Genomic DNA, 19924 nt, shown 5'->3' with positions numbered 1-19924 from the left:
TTGATATGGCTAAGATAAATAAGAGTCCTATGTTTATGTTTACAAGTGGCTGTGGTATAGGAAGTGGGATTCATAGTGTTAATGCTAGAGATAGTGCTAAGATAGGGGCTATTATGTAAAGTAGTAGGGATGATGTGGCTGGTCGAGACGGTTCTTTGATAAATAATTTTATAGCATCAGCAAATGGTTGTAAGATTCCGTATGGTCCAACTACATTTGGTCCTTTTCGTAGTTGTATATAACCTAATAGTTTACGCTCTACTAGTGTTAGAAATGCTATGGCTAGGAGGATCGGTAGAATTAGGCTTAGAAAGTTAATTAAAAACACATATTAGGGAGAGGATTTGAACCTCTGGTAGTAAGGTCTTAAATCTTATACATTTACCGGACACTGCCACCCTAACTGTAACCTTTTCTTGGTTAATATTTGGCTTTGTATTCCATATTGATAGAATATCATATGTATTTTATTAAGGCACTTATGGCTAAGTAGGCCTTGTTTTTCTGGTCCTTTCGTACTGGGAAAAACGTTTAAATAGATAGAAACCGACCTGGATTTCTCCGGTCTGAACTCAGATCACGTAGGACTTTAATCGTTGAGCAAACGAACCCTTAATAGCTTCTGCACCATTAGGATGTCCTGATCCAACATCGAGGTCGTAAACCTTATTATCGATATGGACTCTCCAATAAGATTGCGCTGTTATCCCTAGGGTAACTTGGTCCATCGATCAGTTTTCTGGATCAAATAAGACTTGTGTGTATTGTTGACTTGTAAGTCTAGAAAATAGTCTTTCGGAGGTTTTTTTGCGCTCCGAGGTCACCCTGTAAGACCCCCGACTCAGCGGGACGTCTTCCAGAAGGAGACCCTTCCCAAGGAGCAACGAGACCACGCAGACGGATGCAAACAGCAAGAGGTTTATTTGGGTACACGGGCGTCCGGGGCGACAAAGTCTCCTAGAAGACTTGCGCGCTGAGGCTGGGGAGAGGGGAGTATTTATGGGTAGCTGAAGCATGGTTACAGAAGCAGAAGCATGGTTACAGTGTAGGGATTGGTTAATTCAAATAAGGCTGGGGGTTTATTCTGGGCAGTAGTGGAATTTTCCTTTTTGGCTAGAGAAGGGCTTACGTGTCCTTCTTCTGGTCATAACATGTTATTCACATACTCCTTATCTTACTCCTTATCCTGTCTATACAATTTCAGTTCTCGGTCACTCTGACCGTGAGCATCTTGCTGGTTATTTTTCAATTTCTTTTTATGACTAAACTGCAGGTGCTACACAAGATGGAGTCATTTCTGCTATCCTGGGAATTACAGTTAAGGCTATACATTTCTCATTCCCCCATTTTCTTCTGGTTCCTTGAATGGAATCTTTCATTCAATGAAGACTGTCTCTTTATTTTTTACTTGCTGATATTGCTGGGTAAGTATTAAGGTTTGAACCACTGATAACCGGTCCTTTACAAACTGGACTAATTTATTAAGAATACAAGGGCCAAAGGTGAGAATCAAAATGAATATAATGAGTGGACCTGCTATGGTGGACAAGAGGGTTGCAAACCAAGGGGACTTATTGAACCAGCTTTCAAACCATCCTTGTTGGGAATGGAATTCCTTCTCTCTTTCTGCTAGTCTTTCCCTAAGTTTACTCATAGTTTCCCGTACAATTCCTGTCTGGTCTGCGTAAAAACAGCATTCCTCTTTTAAAACAGCACACAAACCACCATCCTCCTTCATTAATTCCAGCAACCAATTGACAAAAATCAGGGGTAAGGCTGGGCCACCAAGTGCCAGGAGTGTGGGTCCCAGTAGTTAACCATACAATTTCTCCCATTTGGGACCTGATTTGCCAGGTCATGTTTCTGGGGGTATATGGACTATTAGAGGCCATCAGTAAGGGAAGTAAACAAGAGAAAATTACAACCGAGAAAGTCTTATCTTTAAGGGGTTGGGGGTGCGCTGCAGATTTCCATTCTGGGGTCTGGTTGACGGAATTGTCCTGATCCTGACGAGCCGCTTTCACATGGGAGGCGTGGACCCAGGCAGCGATCTCGTCTACTTTGAGAGTGGTGGGAGTTGTCAGCAGGACTGTGTTGGTTTGGTGTCGTCGCACCCACACGGAGTCTCCAATTTGGAAGGGATGCGGGACGACAGGCCTGTCCTGCTGCTCCCGATATGCCGCCGCCAGGGGTTTCCAGATTTCCTTCTGGACTATCTGAAGAGCCTGTAAATGGGCCTGGAAAGAGGGGCTATTAGCATAATCAGAAACATAAGGATGAGGGAAGTTTACAAGAGGTGGGGGTGCTCCATACATAATTTCAAAGGGAGTTAGTCCATGAGGGCCCGGTGTGTTCCGGGTCCTATATGAGGCTAAGGGGAGTAGGGACACCCAATCCTTTATGCCAGTTGCTATGGCTAATTTAATTAAAGTCTCCTTTATGGTTCTATTCATTCTTTCTACCTGTCCTGAACTCTGGGGTCTGTAAGCACAATGCAACTTCCAATCAATCCCCAATAACTTGGCCACCAACTGACTTACCTTGGAGACAAATGCTGGCCCATTGTCTGTTCCTAGTACTTGGGGCATGCCATACCTGGGAAAAATGTCTTCCAGTAGTTTCTTAGTCACTACTCGGGCTGTTTCATGCTTGGTGGGGTAGGCTTCTACCCACCCAGAAAAAGTATCTATGAATACTAAGAGATATTTATAGCCATACTGTCCGGGTTTGATTTCTGTAAAGTCAATTTCCCAATGAACACCTGGGCGGTGTCCTCTCACTCTGACTCCAAGTCCAATTTTGGCCCGCCCTGCGTTGACCCGAGCGCATGCAGAACACTGATCAGATACTCGCTGCAGGGCTTCATCTTTTCCCAAGAAATGGCCGAAGTTTTCTTGCCGGTCTATGAGGGTCTTCATTTTATTCTTGCTTAAGTGGGTTAAGGTGTGGAGATTAGAAATAAATTCAAAAGTCCACTTTTTAGGCCAAACTGTTTTCCCATCGAAAGTCCATTGTCCTTGTTTGGGGTCATAGGCCGCCCCCATTTTCTTAAGACACTCAATATCCTCTGGAGTGTATGGGAGTGGAGGAAGGTTGCAGAGGGACTTTTCTGTCATTGGGAGGACTCGCACTTGTGGAGTTCTCTGACCCTGGAGTGCAGCTTCCCGGGCCGCTTTGTCTGCTAGGCGGTTGCCTCTAGCCTCCATTGATTCCCCCTTCTGGTGGCCCGGGCAATGCATAATGCTCAGTCTTTTGGGCAAGAATAGTGCAGTCAACAGGGCTATAATTTCGGCTTTGTTCTTAATGTCCTTTCCCTCTGAGGTCAGTAAGCCCCTTCTTCTATAAATTTCTCCATGTATGTGAGCCGTAGCAAATGCATATCGGCTATCCGTGTAGATGTTGAGTCTCTTACCTTCAGCCATTTGAAGGGCCTTGGTCATGGCAATGAGTTCGGCTTTCTGAGCTGATGTCCCAGGAGGTAGCCCTTCGGCCCAAATCACCTCAGTCTCAGTGGTGACAGCCGCTCCCGCCCTCCGCTCTCCGTTCTCCAAAAAACTGCTGCTGTCTGTGAACCAGGTGAAGTCTGCGTCTCGGAGGGGAAGGTCTGTTAAGTTGGGCCGGGCCCCGTCTGTCTCCTCCCTGTCTATCCTGTCGCTGTCCTGTCACTACTGTGGCCAGTAACTTACTCATCTCCTTACTTCTTTTCCGGTCCCTAACATTCTCTCTCTCTTCTGCCTCCCTTCTTAGCCTCTCTTCTCTCTCTTCTCTGTCTCTGTCCCTCTGCTAACTCTCTCTCTCTCTCTCCACTACTTCCTGCTTCCCTTCTTCACTTGCTCTGTCCCTCTTCCCTACTTACTGCTTCCCTTCTTCACTTGCTTAACCTGAGCCAAATTGGTGGGGCGCCTGAAGGCCCCATGGAGACCCGTGATAAGCAACCGGCGATAAAGAATTAGATGGTTCCTACCTTCAGAAGTAGTGAAATCCCAATTAGGATGCTCTAGAGGAAAAGCAGCGTTTATCTCATTGGGCAACTGGGTGGGGCGCCTATTGTCACCCGGTACATCTTTCCGGGCTTCCAGGAACACGCGTTGTCTCTCTTCAGATGTCAGCAACGCCTGCAATAACTGTTGGCAATCATCCCAGGTCCACTAAAATCTATTCATCTGGGGGTAGGACCTTGGGCTGTTTCTCAGGTTTCCTTTTTGGAGAGGCATTTTTTTTTTCCTGCAGTTTAGGTTACTGCCTAAAACTCCAGCAACAGTTTAAACTCAAATAAGTTTTTTCCTTAATGCAAGAACTACAAACATCATCCGTGTACAGAAAGTCCAGACTTAATTTCCTTCTTTTGAAAAATATATCCAATTCCAAAGTAGCATGAAACCAAATCATAAGGAGATAAACCTTTAAACATTCCTTTTAAAACCCTTTTTCCTGATTTAATACATTTTAGGGGGCAGTTTAAGAAATATTAATCACATCATCCACATTTTACCATCAGATTTTCAGTGTCAGTCTGCAAAGAAAAAGGACAAAGATGGTCCACGCAGTCCATCTGACCAGGTTTAGATAAACAGCCTTCGTGCCAGCTTACTTTTTTTCACCATGCGTGGACCCTCCCTTAGGGCCTTTTCCACCATGGGAACCCAGAGCTGCACCTTTGCCAGTTCACCTCTCACCCCCCAAGATGGTCACACAGGACTATCCTAAGTTTTCCCATCCTTTCTCTTAGGTAAAGTCTCTGACATTAATAAATAAATTTACATTTTAATTCCTAATATTTATCTCCAAATTTTAACTTAAGGAAATAGATTCCAAATTCCCTAATACCTCTGGGCTAAACAGGACACAATGTTTACAATGTAAACAGCTCTATGCATTTCAATATTAAATTATTTTTTAATGCAAATTTCATTTAGAAAATACTTTTTACCAGTTTCTCTTTAAAACAATGCAATAACCCTTTGAGACATTGTAAAACATTTTAACCTAATAATTTTCTTGAAGTTTAGACTTAGATTTACCCAATTGCCTTTTTTTTATTTCAAGTATAAATTTTTCCATTGTTTTATACAGCATGCTGATAATTTAACCTTGAACATGTTCACTCACTCATTCACACACACTCATCAAAAGTTGGCCACTCAGAAGAACAGAAAATCATCCATCTGTTTTTGCGGACTTCCACTGACAGATTGCTGGCCACGGTCCGCACATCCTTCCAATGCTGTAAAGTCAAACTTAGAGGGGTTGTCACAGTCTGTCCCATGTTAGTAGTCAGTTTCAGTCCCGTCACAATTAAAACAAGAAACAAAAATACACAACAGACAAAAAAACTTCACAATGCGGCTTCGTTCCAAAACCGAAAGTAAACTGGTGTTTGGAAGAAACCCAGATGTTTCCCTTATCAGCTGGACTGAAGAGTCCTCAGACTGAGGCGAAGCCCCAAAAAGAGAAACCAGACGGGTCAGAAATCTGACCCCAGATGCCTCAGGGACGTCTCCCAGGGGCTGCGGTCGGGAGTACGAGCTCGTCAGCTCCTCCACGGGTCCGCCAGAATACAGATTGACACGGCCGAGTCACAGATTCCAGAAATACTCTTAACATAAGACAAGACATACAAAAGACAACAGAAATTTGCTGGCCAGCTTACCTCCCGGAGGTGGGTCGGTGGTCCCTGGGTGGGGGTCTCCAATCTCGCTGGGGCCTCCAAATGTAAGACCCCCGACTCAGCGGGACGTCTTCCAGAAGGAGACCCTTCCCAAGGAGCAACGAGACCACGCAGACGGATGCAAACAGCAAGAGGTTTATTTGGGTACACGGGCGTCCGGGGCGACAAAGTCTCCTAGAAGACTTGCGCGCCGAGGCTGGGGAGAGGGGAGTATTTATGGGTAGCTGAAGCATGGTTACAGAAGCAGAAGCATGGTTACAGTGTAGGGATTGGTTAATTCAAATAAGGCTGGGGGTTTATTCTGGGCAGTAGTGGAATTTTCCTTTTTGGCTAGAGAAGGGCTTACGTGTCCTTCTTCTGGTCATAACATGTTATTCACATACTCCTTATCTTACTCCTTATCCTGTCTATACAATTTCAGTTCTCGGTCACTCTGACCGTGAGCATCTTGCTGGTTATTTTTCAATTTCTTTTTATGACTAAACTGCAGCTGCTACACAAGATGGAGTCATTTCTGCTATCCTGGGAATTACAGTTAAGGCTATACATTTCTCAACCCCAACCAAAATTTTTTACTCTGTTATTTGTTATTTATTGTCTCATGTTTGATTTATTTATTAACTGTAAAGAGTTATAAATTTAAGCTCCATAGGGTCTTCTCGTCTTATTTTTAGATTTTTGCCTCTTCACGAAAAGGTCAATTTCATTGATTAGATGGGAGAGACAGTTAAACCCTCCTCACGCCATTCATACAAGTCCCTAATTAAAGTACAAGTGATTATGCTACCTTTGCACGGTCAGAATACCGCGGCCGTTTAACTCATGTCACTGGGCAGGCAGTGCCTCTAATACTTTTTATGCTAGAGGTGATGTTTTTGGTAAACAGGCGGGGTTTTTGTTTGCCGAGTTCCTTTCTCATCTTTTAATCTTTCTTTAGTGGCACTCCAGTGTAGGGTTAACACTTTATATGATAATAAGTTTATAGTTGTGGATTGCATAATATTCTGTGTTAACTATCAGTGATATATTCGTTCTGATACAAGCTTGTGCCAGGAGACTTGTCAGTCTTATTACTCATATTAACAGTATCACATCTAGGTTTTGCTAGATTAGCCCAATTATTATTTTTGGGAGATTCTATATTATTTACTTAATATTGAATAGTTTAAGTGGTTGAGCTTCAACGCTCTCTTAATTGATGGCTGCCTTTAAGCCTACTATTGTAATATTAGATGTATTCTCTCCAAATAAGGTTGTACCCTTTATTTAAAAAGCTGTACCTTTTTAAATTAACGTTAAAACTTACATTAGGTTTATTTATACGGGTGGTATGTTTTAAGCAGAACTAAAATTCATTAATGGGCAACCAGCTATCACCAGGCTCGATAGGTCTTTCACCACGACCTACAAATCTTCTCACTATTTTGCTACATAGATGAGTTGGCTCTATAATTGCTGTTCATAGGTAGCTCGTCTGGTTTCGGGGTTAGTGGCTATAACTCTTTTTGTCACTTAGTTTCTGGTTAACTCATTATGCAAAAGTTACAAGGTTTAATCTTTGCTTTTCTATACTTTTTTAAATCTTTCATTTTTCCCTTGCGGTACTTTCTCTATGGCTCCTATTGTCAGTTATTTTCTATCGCCTATACTAATAATTTCAGCTCCTAAATGTTTTAGATTAGGTAAGTAAGTATTGATATAATATATGATATATAGGGCTATAAATATAGTTCAAAGCATTCATAGGTCTGAATTCTTCTGAGTGTAAGTCAGGTGCTTTAATATAAGCTAGGCTTTGATTATTCCAAGCGCACTTTCCAGTACGCTTCCCTTGTTACGACTTGTCTCCTCTAGTCTCATACTTGCTTATAATTAATTATTAGTGAGCTGTACGTGATATTGAGGAGGGTGACGGGCGGTGTGTACGTGCTTCATTGCTCTATTCAATTGAACACTCTATTTTCAATTTACTACTAAATCCTCCTTCATTCCCTATGTTTCAGAGGGAATTCCGTGATGTTCTGTTTCCAGAAAATGTAGCCCATTACTCTCCACTTCATTGGCTACCCCTTGACCTAACTTTTTTATTAATCTATAATGATTATGCCTACTAATATTCCTTTTCAGGGTTAGCTGAGGATGGCGGTATATTGGCTGAATTAGCAAGAAGTGGTAAGGTGGATCGGGGTTTATCGATTACGGAACAGGCTCCTCTAGGTGGATATAAAGCACCGCCAAGTCCTTTGAGTTTCTAGCAGTTGCTTGTAGTCCTCAGGCGAATAAATTTGTTATTGACTTATTTATGTTTATGGCTATACATAGTGGGGTATCTAATCCCAGTTTGTTTTATAGCTTTAGTGCTGCAATTTGATAAGATTACTTTCGTTATTGACTTTCGCTTTAATTAATGCTTTTTACAGCTGAATTAGACTTTAATCTTATTTAGGTAATAGTTTTAGCACTCTTTACGCCATTATACATTAACTCGGGTCAATCGTATGACCGCGGTGGCTGGCACGAAATTTACCAACCCTAAATCAGTATTACTTAGTCAAACTTTCGTTCATTGCTTAATTTTTATCACTGCTGTATCCCGTGGGGGTGTGGTTAGACGTGGTGTTTTTAGCTACTAGTTATTAGTCTACTTGATCCCTGCTCCTTTCTCTCTTAAACGCAGAAAATTTTGGGCATAACTCACCGGATTACGGATATTCGCATGTGTAAGTATACTGACAGCTAACATAAAGGCCAGGACCAAACCTTTTATATGTCTATGGAATAGATACTATTCTTCTAGGCATTTTCAGTGCCTTGCTTTACCTATAAGCTACATAAACTATTGGTACATATACCTAGGTAAGCTTAAGTTTAGTATGAATTCTGGCAACAGAGATTCTCATATATTCATATTTTTTCTAAGGTTTTAAAAATTTATTAGGATGAGTCAGTCAAGTTATGGACTGACCTCCTAAGGTGCGTATCAAGTCGTCTTGTTTTTGGGGTTTGGCAAGAAAATGATAAGATATGCGGGGGGGGCATAGGGGGGATTGTTGTATAGAAAGCTTTATAAAAAATTTTTATAATATTTAGGTAAAATTTTATAATAAATTTATAATGAATAATTAAAATAAAAATTTATAATAAATAATTAAAATAAAAATTTATGATAAATAATTAAAATAAAAATTTATAATAAATAATTACTATGTCTTTCAAGCATGAATGAAAATACACCTGTTGATTAATATGCGAGCGCGTAATATTAGTTAAAAAGTCCAGCTACAATTGAGTTGCAGGATACCAAGCCTTTGACGGCTTAGCTGAGTGATTGCATCCCCAAAATTAAAAAAATACCAAAGGCATGACAGATCAGTTATGTTGATCATGGGCTGATTAGGCATTAATCCATCGAGATGTCTTATTTAAGAGGAACGAGTGGACTGCTTAGTTTCCATGGCCCTGAGGTAAGAACCAGATGTCTGATAAAGTTCTCTATTAGCGACCCCCAAGTTAATATGGGCCCGGAGCGAGAAGAGGGATCCGTATTGGGCGGGTTGATGGTTTCACGGAGGTAGGTAGATCAAGAGACCACAGGCATATGAAGGATAGTCATTTGGTTGAGGATTGATTTGACTTGGATGTGGTATGTACGTATCACGGTTATTTATGTGGATAAGCATTAATATATTAATGGAGTTGAATATTCATGTGGGTTTGAATTTACTTTGGATTATATAATCTTATGTATTATATGGAGTATGTACGATTATGCATAATATGTATAATTATACATATAATATGTACGATTATACATGATCTGTATAATTATACATATAATATGTACGATTATACATGATCTGTATAATTATACATATAATATGTACGATTATACATGATCTGTATAATTATACATATAATATGTACAATTATACATGATATGTATAATTATACATAAAGCATGTACGATTATACACAGTGTGCATAGTTGTACATGTAACGTGTACGATTGTGCTTATATTATGTAAGTTGCGAGTGATATAAATTATGAGCATGCGTATATTGTTAGTGTGATTAGGTTTAGTGATGTGAGTTAAAATATTGTTTAAGGTGCTATTATATAATAGATTTTTGCTAGTTGTAATGAGTTAATGGAGGATGAGTAAGAGAAAGAGTATTAAGTCCATATATTTTAATTATGTTTAAAATTATTTTAATGTTTTATAAAAATTAACTCTGCTTGTGGTAGTTATAATAATTGTATAAACAAGTGTAGATAGACCAATTGAGGTTAAGTATTGTTTGTGGGGTAGGTAGGTGTTTACTTCAAGGAATAGTTTAAGTAGAACTCCAGCTTTGGGAGTTGGCGGTAGGATGAAAAAGTCTTTTCCTTGAGTTCGCTCTAAGGGGATTTTATACCTCTTTGTAGGTTTACAAGACCTAAGTATTGGAATTATACTATTAGAGCGATCTTCATTTGAGTAATTTATTTTCAATTAAGCCTGCTAGTGGTATAAGAATTCAAATAATGATGAAATATATGATTGAGGCTGTTTGACCAATAATAATAAATGGGGGCTCAACGGGTTGCCCTCCAATCCATGTGAGTAAAAATAGGTCTGCCACTAGGGTTCAGAATAGGAATTGGCTTAGTGGGCGGAATGGAAGGCTTCGTTGGTTTGATGTATGAAGGTAGGGAAGAAGGGCTAGGACTAAAATTGATAAGACTAGGGCTACAACACCTCCTAGTTTATTGGGAATAGATCGTAGGATAGCGTAGGCAAATAAGAAGTATCATTCAGGTTTGATATGTGGTGGGGTGTTGAGAGGATTAGCGGGTATATAGTTGTCTGGGTCTCCTAGTTTGTCTGGGAGGTACAACACTAAGGTCATGAAAAATATAATCAGTAATAGTGCTCCTAAGAAGTCTTTGGTTGAGTAGTAGGGGTGGAATGGGATTTTGGCACAGTCTGATGGGATGCCTAGTGGATTATTTGATCCTGTTTCATGAAGAAATAGGAGGTGGACTGTGGCTAGGGCTGCAATGATAAAAGGGAGGATAAAGTGAAATGCAAAGAATCGTGTAAGGGTTGCTTTATCTACTGAAAACCCACCTCAAATCCATTCTACTAGGTCTTGACCGATATAAGGGATTGCTGATAGGAGGTTGGTAATAACGGTGGCTCCTCAAAATGATATTTGTCCTCATGGTAAGACGTAGCCAACAAATGCGGTGGCTATAGATAAGAATAGGAGCAAGATGCCAACATTTCATGTTTCCTTATAAAGGTAGGAGCCGTAGTAAATGCCACGTCCAATATGGATGTATAGGCAGATAAAAAATAGTGAAGCTCCATTTGCATGTATATATCGGATTAGTCAACCATAACTTACATCTCGGCAGATATGGGTTACTGATGAAAAAGCTGTTAGAGCATCTGATGTATAGTGTATGGCTAGGAATAGGCCACTTGAGATTTGTAGGATTAAGCATATGCCTAACAGAGAGCCGAAGTTTCATCAGCCTGAGATATTAGGTGGGGTGGGTAGGTCAATGAAAGCGTGATTTACGATTTTAAATAATGGGTGAGACTTGCGTATAATTGTCATTAGTTTCTATAGTTGAATAACAACGGTGATTTTTCATGTCACTAGTCTTGGCTAATATCCATGTGGAAATTATGAATTACTTGAGTAATTTTCTTTTAATAGTTATAGTTCTTGGAATTGTTGTGGTGGCAGCTAAGCCATCACCAATTTATGCAGGGCTTGGTTTGATTGTTAGTGGGGGTGCTGGGTGTGGTGTGGTTTTATATTATGGTTGTTCTTATATAGGTTTAATAGTATTTCTTATTTGTCTAGGTGGAATACTTGTAGTCTTTGGATACACTACTGCTTTGGCTACAGAGGAATATCCTGAGATATGAAGTTCTAATTCTTGAATGTGGTTTTTGTTATTTTCTGGTATTGTTCTAGAAATTATTTTGATTGTGCTTTTTATAGAATCTGATGGGTTGAAATATTTGTCTTCTTTTGTAGTAGGGTTAGATTTGCTGGGTGTTGAAGGTGAGGAGATTCTGGTTGTTCGTGAGGATTCTATTGGGGTTGGGAGTATGTATAATCTGGGAAATTGACTCTTAATTATTTCAGGTTGATCTTTACTTGTAGGGGTTTTTATTATTATTGAGATTACTCGTGGAGTTAGATGATAACTAACATTAAGATAATTATAGATAGTATAAAGGATAAAAAGTATAGTTTAATTAGTCCATTTATGTTTGAGGTAGCTGATGATATTGAGGTTTGTGTTGATTCGATATTTTTAGGTAAAATTTTTTCGAGTCACATAAGATCTAGTAATGATGTTGCAATTTTTTGGTTGAATTTTAGAATAATTGTAGTCATATATCGGTGAATGATTAGTGGAAAATATCCTAGTATAATTGAAAAATTAAATTTATAGTTGTTAGGATATATTTTTATATAACGAGTTATTAGGTTTAGTTCTATGGCTACTATAACACCTATTACTGTGATTAGAATAGCTGTTAATTTAATTGTCAGTGGTATTGTTATATTTTGAGTGTTTATTGGTTGGATATAACCAGATAAAATAAACCCTGCGAAGATACTTCCTAATAATAGACGTTGGATTGGAAAAGTAAGTTTTTTGTTATTTTCATTTATGTACATGATTGTTGTAGACCGTGGTTGATTTGATAGAACGTAGTAGATTAGTCGTGTGCTATAGGCTGCTGTTAGGGATGTGGCTACCAAAGTTGTAATTATTGCTCATGAGTTAGTATAGGAGGTATTTATTGACTCAATGATTAAGTCTTTTGAATAAAATCCGGATAAAAATGGTACTCCTGTGAGGGCTAAATTTCCAATTACAATGGCTGATGATGTGATTGGTATAGATTTTGAAATTCCTCCTATCTTACGAATACCTTGTTCATCGTTTAGGTTGTGAATGATAGATCCAGCGCATATAAATAATATTGCTTTAAAGAAAGCGTGGGTGCAGATGTGGAAAAATGCTAGGTTGGGTTGATTAATTCCTCATGTAACTATTATTAGACCTAATTGGCTTGAAGTTGAGAAAGCGATAATTTTTTTGATATCATTTTGTGTGAGTGCACAAATGGCTGTAAATAGTGTTGTTATTGCTCCAGTGCACAGAATAATCGATAGTATTGTAGCGTTGTTTGATAGTAGTGGATGAAATCGGATAAGTAAGAATACCCCTGCTACAACTATGGTGCTTGAGTGTAGTAATGCTGATACTGGGGAAGGCCCTTCTATAGCGGCAGGTAGTCAGGGATGTAGGCCGAATTGAGCTGACTTTCCGATTGCGGCAATGATTAGTCCTAGTAGAGGTAGATTAGATGTTAGTTTTATAGAAAGGATTTGTTGAAAATCTCAGGAGTTGAAGTTTTTGTAAAATCATGCTATGGCAATAACTAGTCCAATATCTCCAATACGGTTATAAATAATAGCTTGTATAGCTGATGTATTGGCGTCTGTTCGTCCGTATCATCACCCAATAAGCAGAAAAGACATGATTCCTACTCCTTCTCATCCGATAAATAATTGGAATATATTGTTTGCGGTAACTAGGATCAGTATGGTGATTAAGAATATACTTAGATAGTCTATAAACGATCAAGATACGGGTCATGTTTTATATATCAATGTGAGAATTCTATAATTGACCATGTTACATATAATGCTACAGGTATAAATATGATTGAGTAAAAGTCCATTTTGAAGCTTATGTTGATGCTGATAGTGTGGATGGTAATTCATTGTCAGTTTAAGATAATAATTTCTTTGTTAAGGTTGAGATAGATTGTTAATGGAATTAGACTTAGGATAAATGCTCATTTTACAGTTAATATGTTGCTTGTATTTGGTTTATTGAGTGCTAGTAGGTTAAATATGAATGGTTTTAGAAGAATAATAAAGATAAATATATAGGAGAAAATTATTATATTTATTACTTTTGTTTGGAGTTGCACCAATTTTTTGGTTCCTAAGACCAACGGATTACTGTTATCCTAAAAAAGTAAAAAAGCCATATTTTTATATATGGGGCTAAAGAATTAGCAGTTCTTAGCTATTACTTTTTCGGTAATTAAAAGGGTTTAATCTTTATCTGTAGATTCACAATCTAGTGTTTTTATAAACTATAATTACAAAATGTTGGACCTAGGATTAGTTCTGGTTTTAGTATAAGTATAACTATGGGAAGCAGGTGAAAAGCAATTAAGGAGTGTTCTCGGGTATGGGTAGGTTTTAGGTTCATAAGGTGATCAGGTAGTTTTCCTCGTTGAGTCGAGATGAGTATATACAATGTATAGGCTGCTGTGATTAGTATATTCAGTCCCGTTAATATAATGGTTGTTGTGGCTCATTTGAAAGTTGAGATAATAATAAATAATTCTCCAATTAAATTGATAGTGGGTGGTAGGGCTAGGTTTGTTAGTGAGATTAAAAATCATCACATAGCTATTAACGGTAGGATAGATTGTAAACCTCGAACTAATAGCATAGTTCGGCTATGTACGCGTTCATAATTTGTGTTGGCTAGGCAGAATAGGGCTGATGATGTTAATCCGTGGGCAATTATTATAGCGGTAGCTCCTATGTAGCTCCAAGGGGTTTGGATTATAATGGCTAAGATAACCAGGGCTATGTGGCTGACAGATGAGTAAGCAATCAGTGATTTTAGGTCCGTTTGTCGTAAACAAACTGAACTAGTTATCAATATACCTCATAATGATAAGAGGATAAATGGAAAAATTATTTTTTCTGAGTTTGGACTGATAAAGAGTGATAAGCGTATTATGCCATAGCTGCCTAATTTTAGGAGGATTGCTGCAAGTACTATGGAGCCTGCAATTGGTGCTTCAACATGGGCTTTTGGAAGTCATAGGTGTAACCCATAAAGTGGTATTTTTACTATGAAAGCTATTATACATGCTAGTCATAGCAAGTTGTTTGTTCATTCAGGAACATTAGTTTTAACAATATACTGTAGAGAGCATAAATTTAAGGTACCTTCTATTTTGTATAAGCAGATTAGGGCAATCAATAGGGGAATGGAACCTAGTAGTGTATAAAATAAGAAATATGAGCCCGCTTTTAGTCGTTCAGTTTGATTACCTCATCGTGTAATGATAATCACTGTGGGAATAAGGGTGGCCTCAAATAAGATATAGAATATGATTAATTCCGTAGCTGAGAAGGTTATAATTAGGAGGGCTTGTAAAATAATTAATAAGGTGATATAAGTTTTTTTCCATAGGGGTGATTCTTTGGATAAATGATTTTGGCTGGCTATAAGTATTAATGGAGTTAGTCAGTAGGTGAGAATTATTAAAGGTATAGATAGTATATCTGAGAAGAATATTAGAGAGAAATATATGGTTGGATACGGGGAGATAAGGTTAATAATAGCCCCTATTGTGATAATTAGGCTGTATGATGTTGAGTAGATTCAGATTATTTTATTGTTAGATAATCAGATTATTGGGATAATTATTAGTAATGGGATGATGATTTTTAGCATTGTAGGAGATTTAGATTTTGTACATAATCTGAGCCATAATTTATAGATACTTTGACTGGTAAAGACAATCCGATAGCTGCCTCACATGCTCCTAAGACTAGTAAAATGATTGGGAATACAAATGAGTAAGTGTAGTGATTTAATGTTGTTTCTACACATATTAATATACATAAGGTTAACATTATTCCCTCTAGGCACAAGAGAGAAGATATTAAGTGTGATCGAAAAATTATTATTCCAGTTATTGAAATAGAGAATATTAGGTAAAGATTTAATATTGTTGGTGGCATATGATGGTTATGAGCTTAATCATAATCTAATGAGTCGAAATCAGTTATTTTATTTAAACTAACCATCATATTCATCTCATTCTAGGCCTTTATTGCTTCATTCATATGCTAGACCTAGTGCTAGAATAGTAATTAAAGTTAATGCTAGCATTATTATTGACTGTGTGTCTTGATATTGGAAGGCTCATGGAATGGGTAATAATAGAGCAATTTCTAGGTCAAAAAGTAGGAAAGTAATAGCCACTAGGAAAAATTTTATGGAGAAAGGGAGATGTGCGGAGTTTATAGGATCAAACCCACATTCACAGGGATGTACTTTTTCTGAATAAATATTCATTTGAGGCACTCAAAAAGCTACTAAGACTAGAATTAGTGAAATGGTGAAATTTAGTGTTAGTGATAAAATTAGGTTAATTACTTTTTCTTGGAATATAACCAAATCCTTTTGATTGGAAGTCAAATGTACTGATATACTAAAAAAGTAAGATCCTCATCAATAAACTGATACATAAAGGAATAATCACACTACATCTACAAAATGTCAATATCAAGCAGCGGCTTCAAATCCGAAGTGATGAGTAGATGTAAAATGATATTGGATTTGACGCAATAAGCACACTAATAAGAATGTTATTCCAATTATAACATGAAGGCCGTGGAAGCCTGTAGCCATGAAAAAGGTAGATCCGTACACTCCGTCGGCAATAGTAAAAGGAGTTTCTAGGTATTCAGACCCTTGGAGTGCAGTGAAATAAGTGCCTAATAAAATTGTGATTGTTAGCGCTTGGATTATGTTACCTCGGTTGCCTTCTATAAGGCTGTGATGGGCTCATGTAATAGATACCCCTGATGCTAGTAATACAGATGTGTTCAGGAGTGGTACATCTAGAGGATTTAGTGGTAGGATTCCGGTAGGGGGTCAGCATCCCCCTAGTTCGGGTGTTGGTGCCAGACTAGAGTGATAAAATGCTCAAAAGAATCCTGCAAAAAAGAAGATTTCTGAGATAATAAACAGAACTATATCGTAGCGTAAGCCTTTTTGAACAACTGGGGTGTGGTGGCCTTGAAATGTCCCTTCTCGGATAATATCTCGTCATCATTGATATATAGTTAAAGTATTGGTAAGTAATCCGATAGCTAGTAAGATATAGGAGTTGTAGTGGAATCACATAATTAGGCCTGATGTAAGTAAAAGGGCAGACAGGGCTCCTGTTAATGGTCAAGGACTTGGGTTTACTATATGGAAAGCATGGGATTGGTGTGTCATTAAGTATTGTCTTGTAGATAAAGACTTACTAGCAGAGTGAATACATATGCTTGAATTAGAGCTACAGCAAATTCAAGGACTGTTAATAAAACCAAAATAATAAAGGTTAGTATTGAACCAACTGGAGAGATAGAGAAAACTACTATTGAGGCACCCCAATGAGGTGAATTAACAAATGTCCTGCCGTGATATTAGCTGTTAATCGAATTGCCAGGGCTATTGGTTGAATAAATAGACTAATAGTTTCAATAATAATTAATATTGGGATTAGGGGGATAGGGGTACCTTGTGGTAGAAAATGGGCTAGGGATGATTTAGTTTTATATCGAAAGCCTAAAAGTACAGTGCCGGTTCATAATGGAATTGCTATAGATAGATTTATTGATAGTTGAGTTGTTGGAGTAAAGGAATGAGGGAGTAAGCCTAGTAGGTTTGTTGATGCAATAAATATAATCAGGGTAATTAACATCAGGGTCCAATTTTGACCTTTGGGATTATGTGTCATTATTATTTGTTTAATAATATTATTTATCAACCATGCTTGAATAGTAGATAATCGGTTGGAGAACAGTCGATTTGTTGAAGGGTAGAATAATATTGGTAATATGATAATTAGGATTACTGGTGGTAATCCTATTAATGAAGGGGTAGTGAAAGAGGCGAATAAATTTTCGTTCATTTTGTTTCTCAAGAGGGTTTAAATATAGTTGACTCTATTTTTTTAGAGGTGGGATTATTAAAGAAGATGTTATTTTTAATTTTTATTTGAAAGGTAATAAAGAGGGAAATTATAGTCCCTAGAATGGTTATGAATCATGGGGATGTGTCCAGCTGAGGCATGTCACTACGGGATATATCATATCCAGTCTTTAACTTAAAAGGTTAATGCTGAGTTTAGCTTCGTAGTGGTGACTATGACATACTTGATGTTCATGCCTCAAAATATTTTAGGGGTACCATTTCTAGAACGATAGGCATGAAGCTATGATTTGAGCCACAAATTTCTGAACATTGTCCATAAAATAACCCAGGTCGTGATGAGGTTAAAGTGGCTTGATTTAGTCGCCCAGGGATAGCATCAGTTTTTAGGCCTAGTGAAGGTACTGCTCATGAATGAAGTACATCTTCTGATGAGATTAATATACGAATAGGTAGTTCAATTGGTAGAACTACTCGATTGTCTACTTCTAGTAATCGCAGCTCTCCTGGCTTTAAATCTGAAGTAGCAATTATATATGAATCAAATATCAAATCTTCATAATCAGTGTATTCATAACTTCAATATCATTGATGACCTATAGTTTTCACGGTTAAGTAGGGATCATCGGGGAAGGGGCGTGGTCTGGGAGTCGCGGGGTGGGGGAGCCCAGGAATTCCCTCCTCCCGAAGTCAGGCGGCCAGGGCCGGCTCTGCAGTCGTCCCTGCAGCCTGCCGCCCCGCGCCCCACGCCTCGTGCCCCCAGGCCTAGGAGGCAGTCCGGGTGGAGGAGGAAGAGCGGGAGGGCCTTGGCGGGCGTCTGCTCCGCCCGCTGCTCCCTCTCGGTCCGGGCCGGAGCCATGGCCACAGCGACCCGTGCGAGCGCGGCAGGAGGGCAGGTAAGGACCCCAGCGCGGCCCCGCGGGCGGGGACAGCCGACCCCGCTCCAGGCGGCGCTAGGCCCGGGCGCCCTACTCCGGGAAGGCGACTCCGCGATCGCAGCTCTCCACCGGCCCGGAGTCGGGAAGGTGGGGAGAAACTTCTCCCCTCCCCGGCATGTGTCTTCTGCCCGCGCTCCCTGCTGGCCTCGGCCGCGGTCCCCGCCCCACCGCCCCACCCCGTGCTTCCAGGTCCCGGCCAGCGTCCTCCAGGGCATCGTGTGCCCACCCCGCCCCTGAGGAGGTGTGCGTGTGGGTGGGGAGGGAGGTTGGGTGGGCAATGTGTGGTGTGAGTGGGGGGCGTTGAACCTTCATTCGGATCCCTGAGCCCGATCAGGGGTCGCGGGGAGCGGCTCCTTTCTGCCCTGGAGAGTGGACGGAGGGGCCTCCGGGCTCAGGGGCCTCGGAGCCGGGCTGGGAGGACCTGGGCGGGGGGACGAGGGTGGGGGGAGCTCGAGCGGCCCGGGTTTGATAGAAAACCGCCACCTGTGTCAAGTGTTCCTTTGTTTTTCCTGGGGGTGGGGAGATCCGCCCTTCCGCGGCCACTCGAGCAGCACCAGGCAGCTCCGCCGCCTTCCCTTGCGTTCGGTGTCGTCCACATGGGTCAAGGAAATTTTGTGTTAAAAGTGTGTGTGTGTGTTTTCTTCTTGGTAATCGCTTCCAGCTTTTGCTTTATTGGGCAGAGGTGTTGTAAGGAGCTCCTGGAAAATCGTGTCTGGTGTGGAGGGATTGCTGTAGTGTGTGTGTTGTGAGTGGAGTGGATGCGGCAGTTCAGCCTGGGTTATTTTCTCAAAATCCATGGAACCAGTCATGGAATGACGTGCAGGCTGGTCACCTTGTAAGTGGCTCAGTGAAAAGTCTTCTGGTAGCACTGAAGCTAGCACATGCATGCCTTTTAGTTCGTCTGCTGATGAGGAGGTTGTCATAGGTAATTTCAAGAATGTAGGCCGTGGTCGTATAGACGTGCATGGTGGTGCTCCAAGTGTTTATACCATTCACTTCCTAAGAGTTAAATTACACACTTAGGAAAATACTGCTCAATGTGGGCATGTGACTGCATTTGCGAGAAAATACGTATTAAATCTAGGATATCAACCAACACAGTGCCTTGGCACACAGCAGACAGGAAACATTTTGAATGGAATAGGTAATAAAGGAATGTCTTGAACTAGAAGCCAGGGTTCTTCTGTTCTTCACATATATTCGTACATTATACTTTGAGACAAAGTTACATCTCACCAAGGCCAAGTTTTTAAAAAAAAATTATGTGCGAACCCTGCCATATCAACATTTAGTTTTATCAGAATTTTTACACACTAGCTGAACCTCAGTGAAAAATTGATATGCTTGTTGAGGACACACAGAGGGTCCTAAATTTAGAAAAAAAATAAAACCCCAACCAATTGCTTTTGGTCGCAATCTTACACACAAGACTGTTCATATACATGTTTCCAGGATAAAAGATGAAAGGGCTCCTAAAATATGTACTTAGTT

The 19924-nt window shown here is 39.7% G+C and overlaps 1 protein-coding gene across 1 annotated transcript in view; it reads right to left on the bottom strand.

Annotated features, from left to right (window-relative positions):
- The window catches only part of LOC150039263 (uncharacterized), a 39743-nt gene extending 31332 nt beyond the window's left edge, over nt 1–8411 (bottom strand). Inside the window, exons 1-2 of the mRNA XM_090327814.1 lie at nt 8367–8411; nt 1923–3659 (exon numbers count right to left, since the gene is read on the bottom strand). Coding sequence (XP_090183940.1) covers nt 1923–3659; nt 8367–8411 — 1782 coding nt within the window. The remainder of the gene's footprint in view (nt 1–1922; nt 3660–8366) is intronic.
- Nucleotides 8412–19924: the final 11513 nt, after the last annotated feature.

The sequence above is a fragment of the Megascapheus bottae genome, unplaced genomic scaffold (genome assembly GCF_031878675.1).
Source record: "Megascapheus bottae isolate mThoBot1 unplaced genomic scaffold, mThoBot2.hap1 HAP1_SCAFFOLD_40, whole genome shotgun sequence".
Lineage (NCBI taxonomy): Eukaryota > Metazoa > Chordata > Mammalia > Rodentia > Geomyidae > Megascapheus > Megascapheus bottae.
This window is presented reverse-complemented; position numbering and strand designations above follow the sequence as displayed.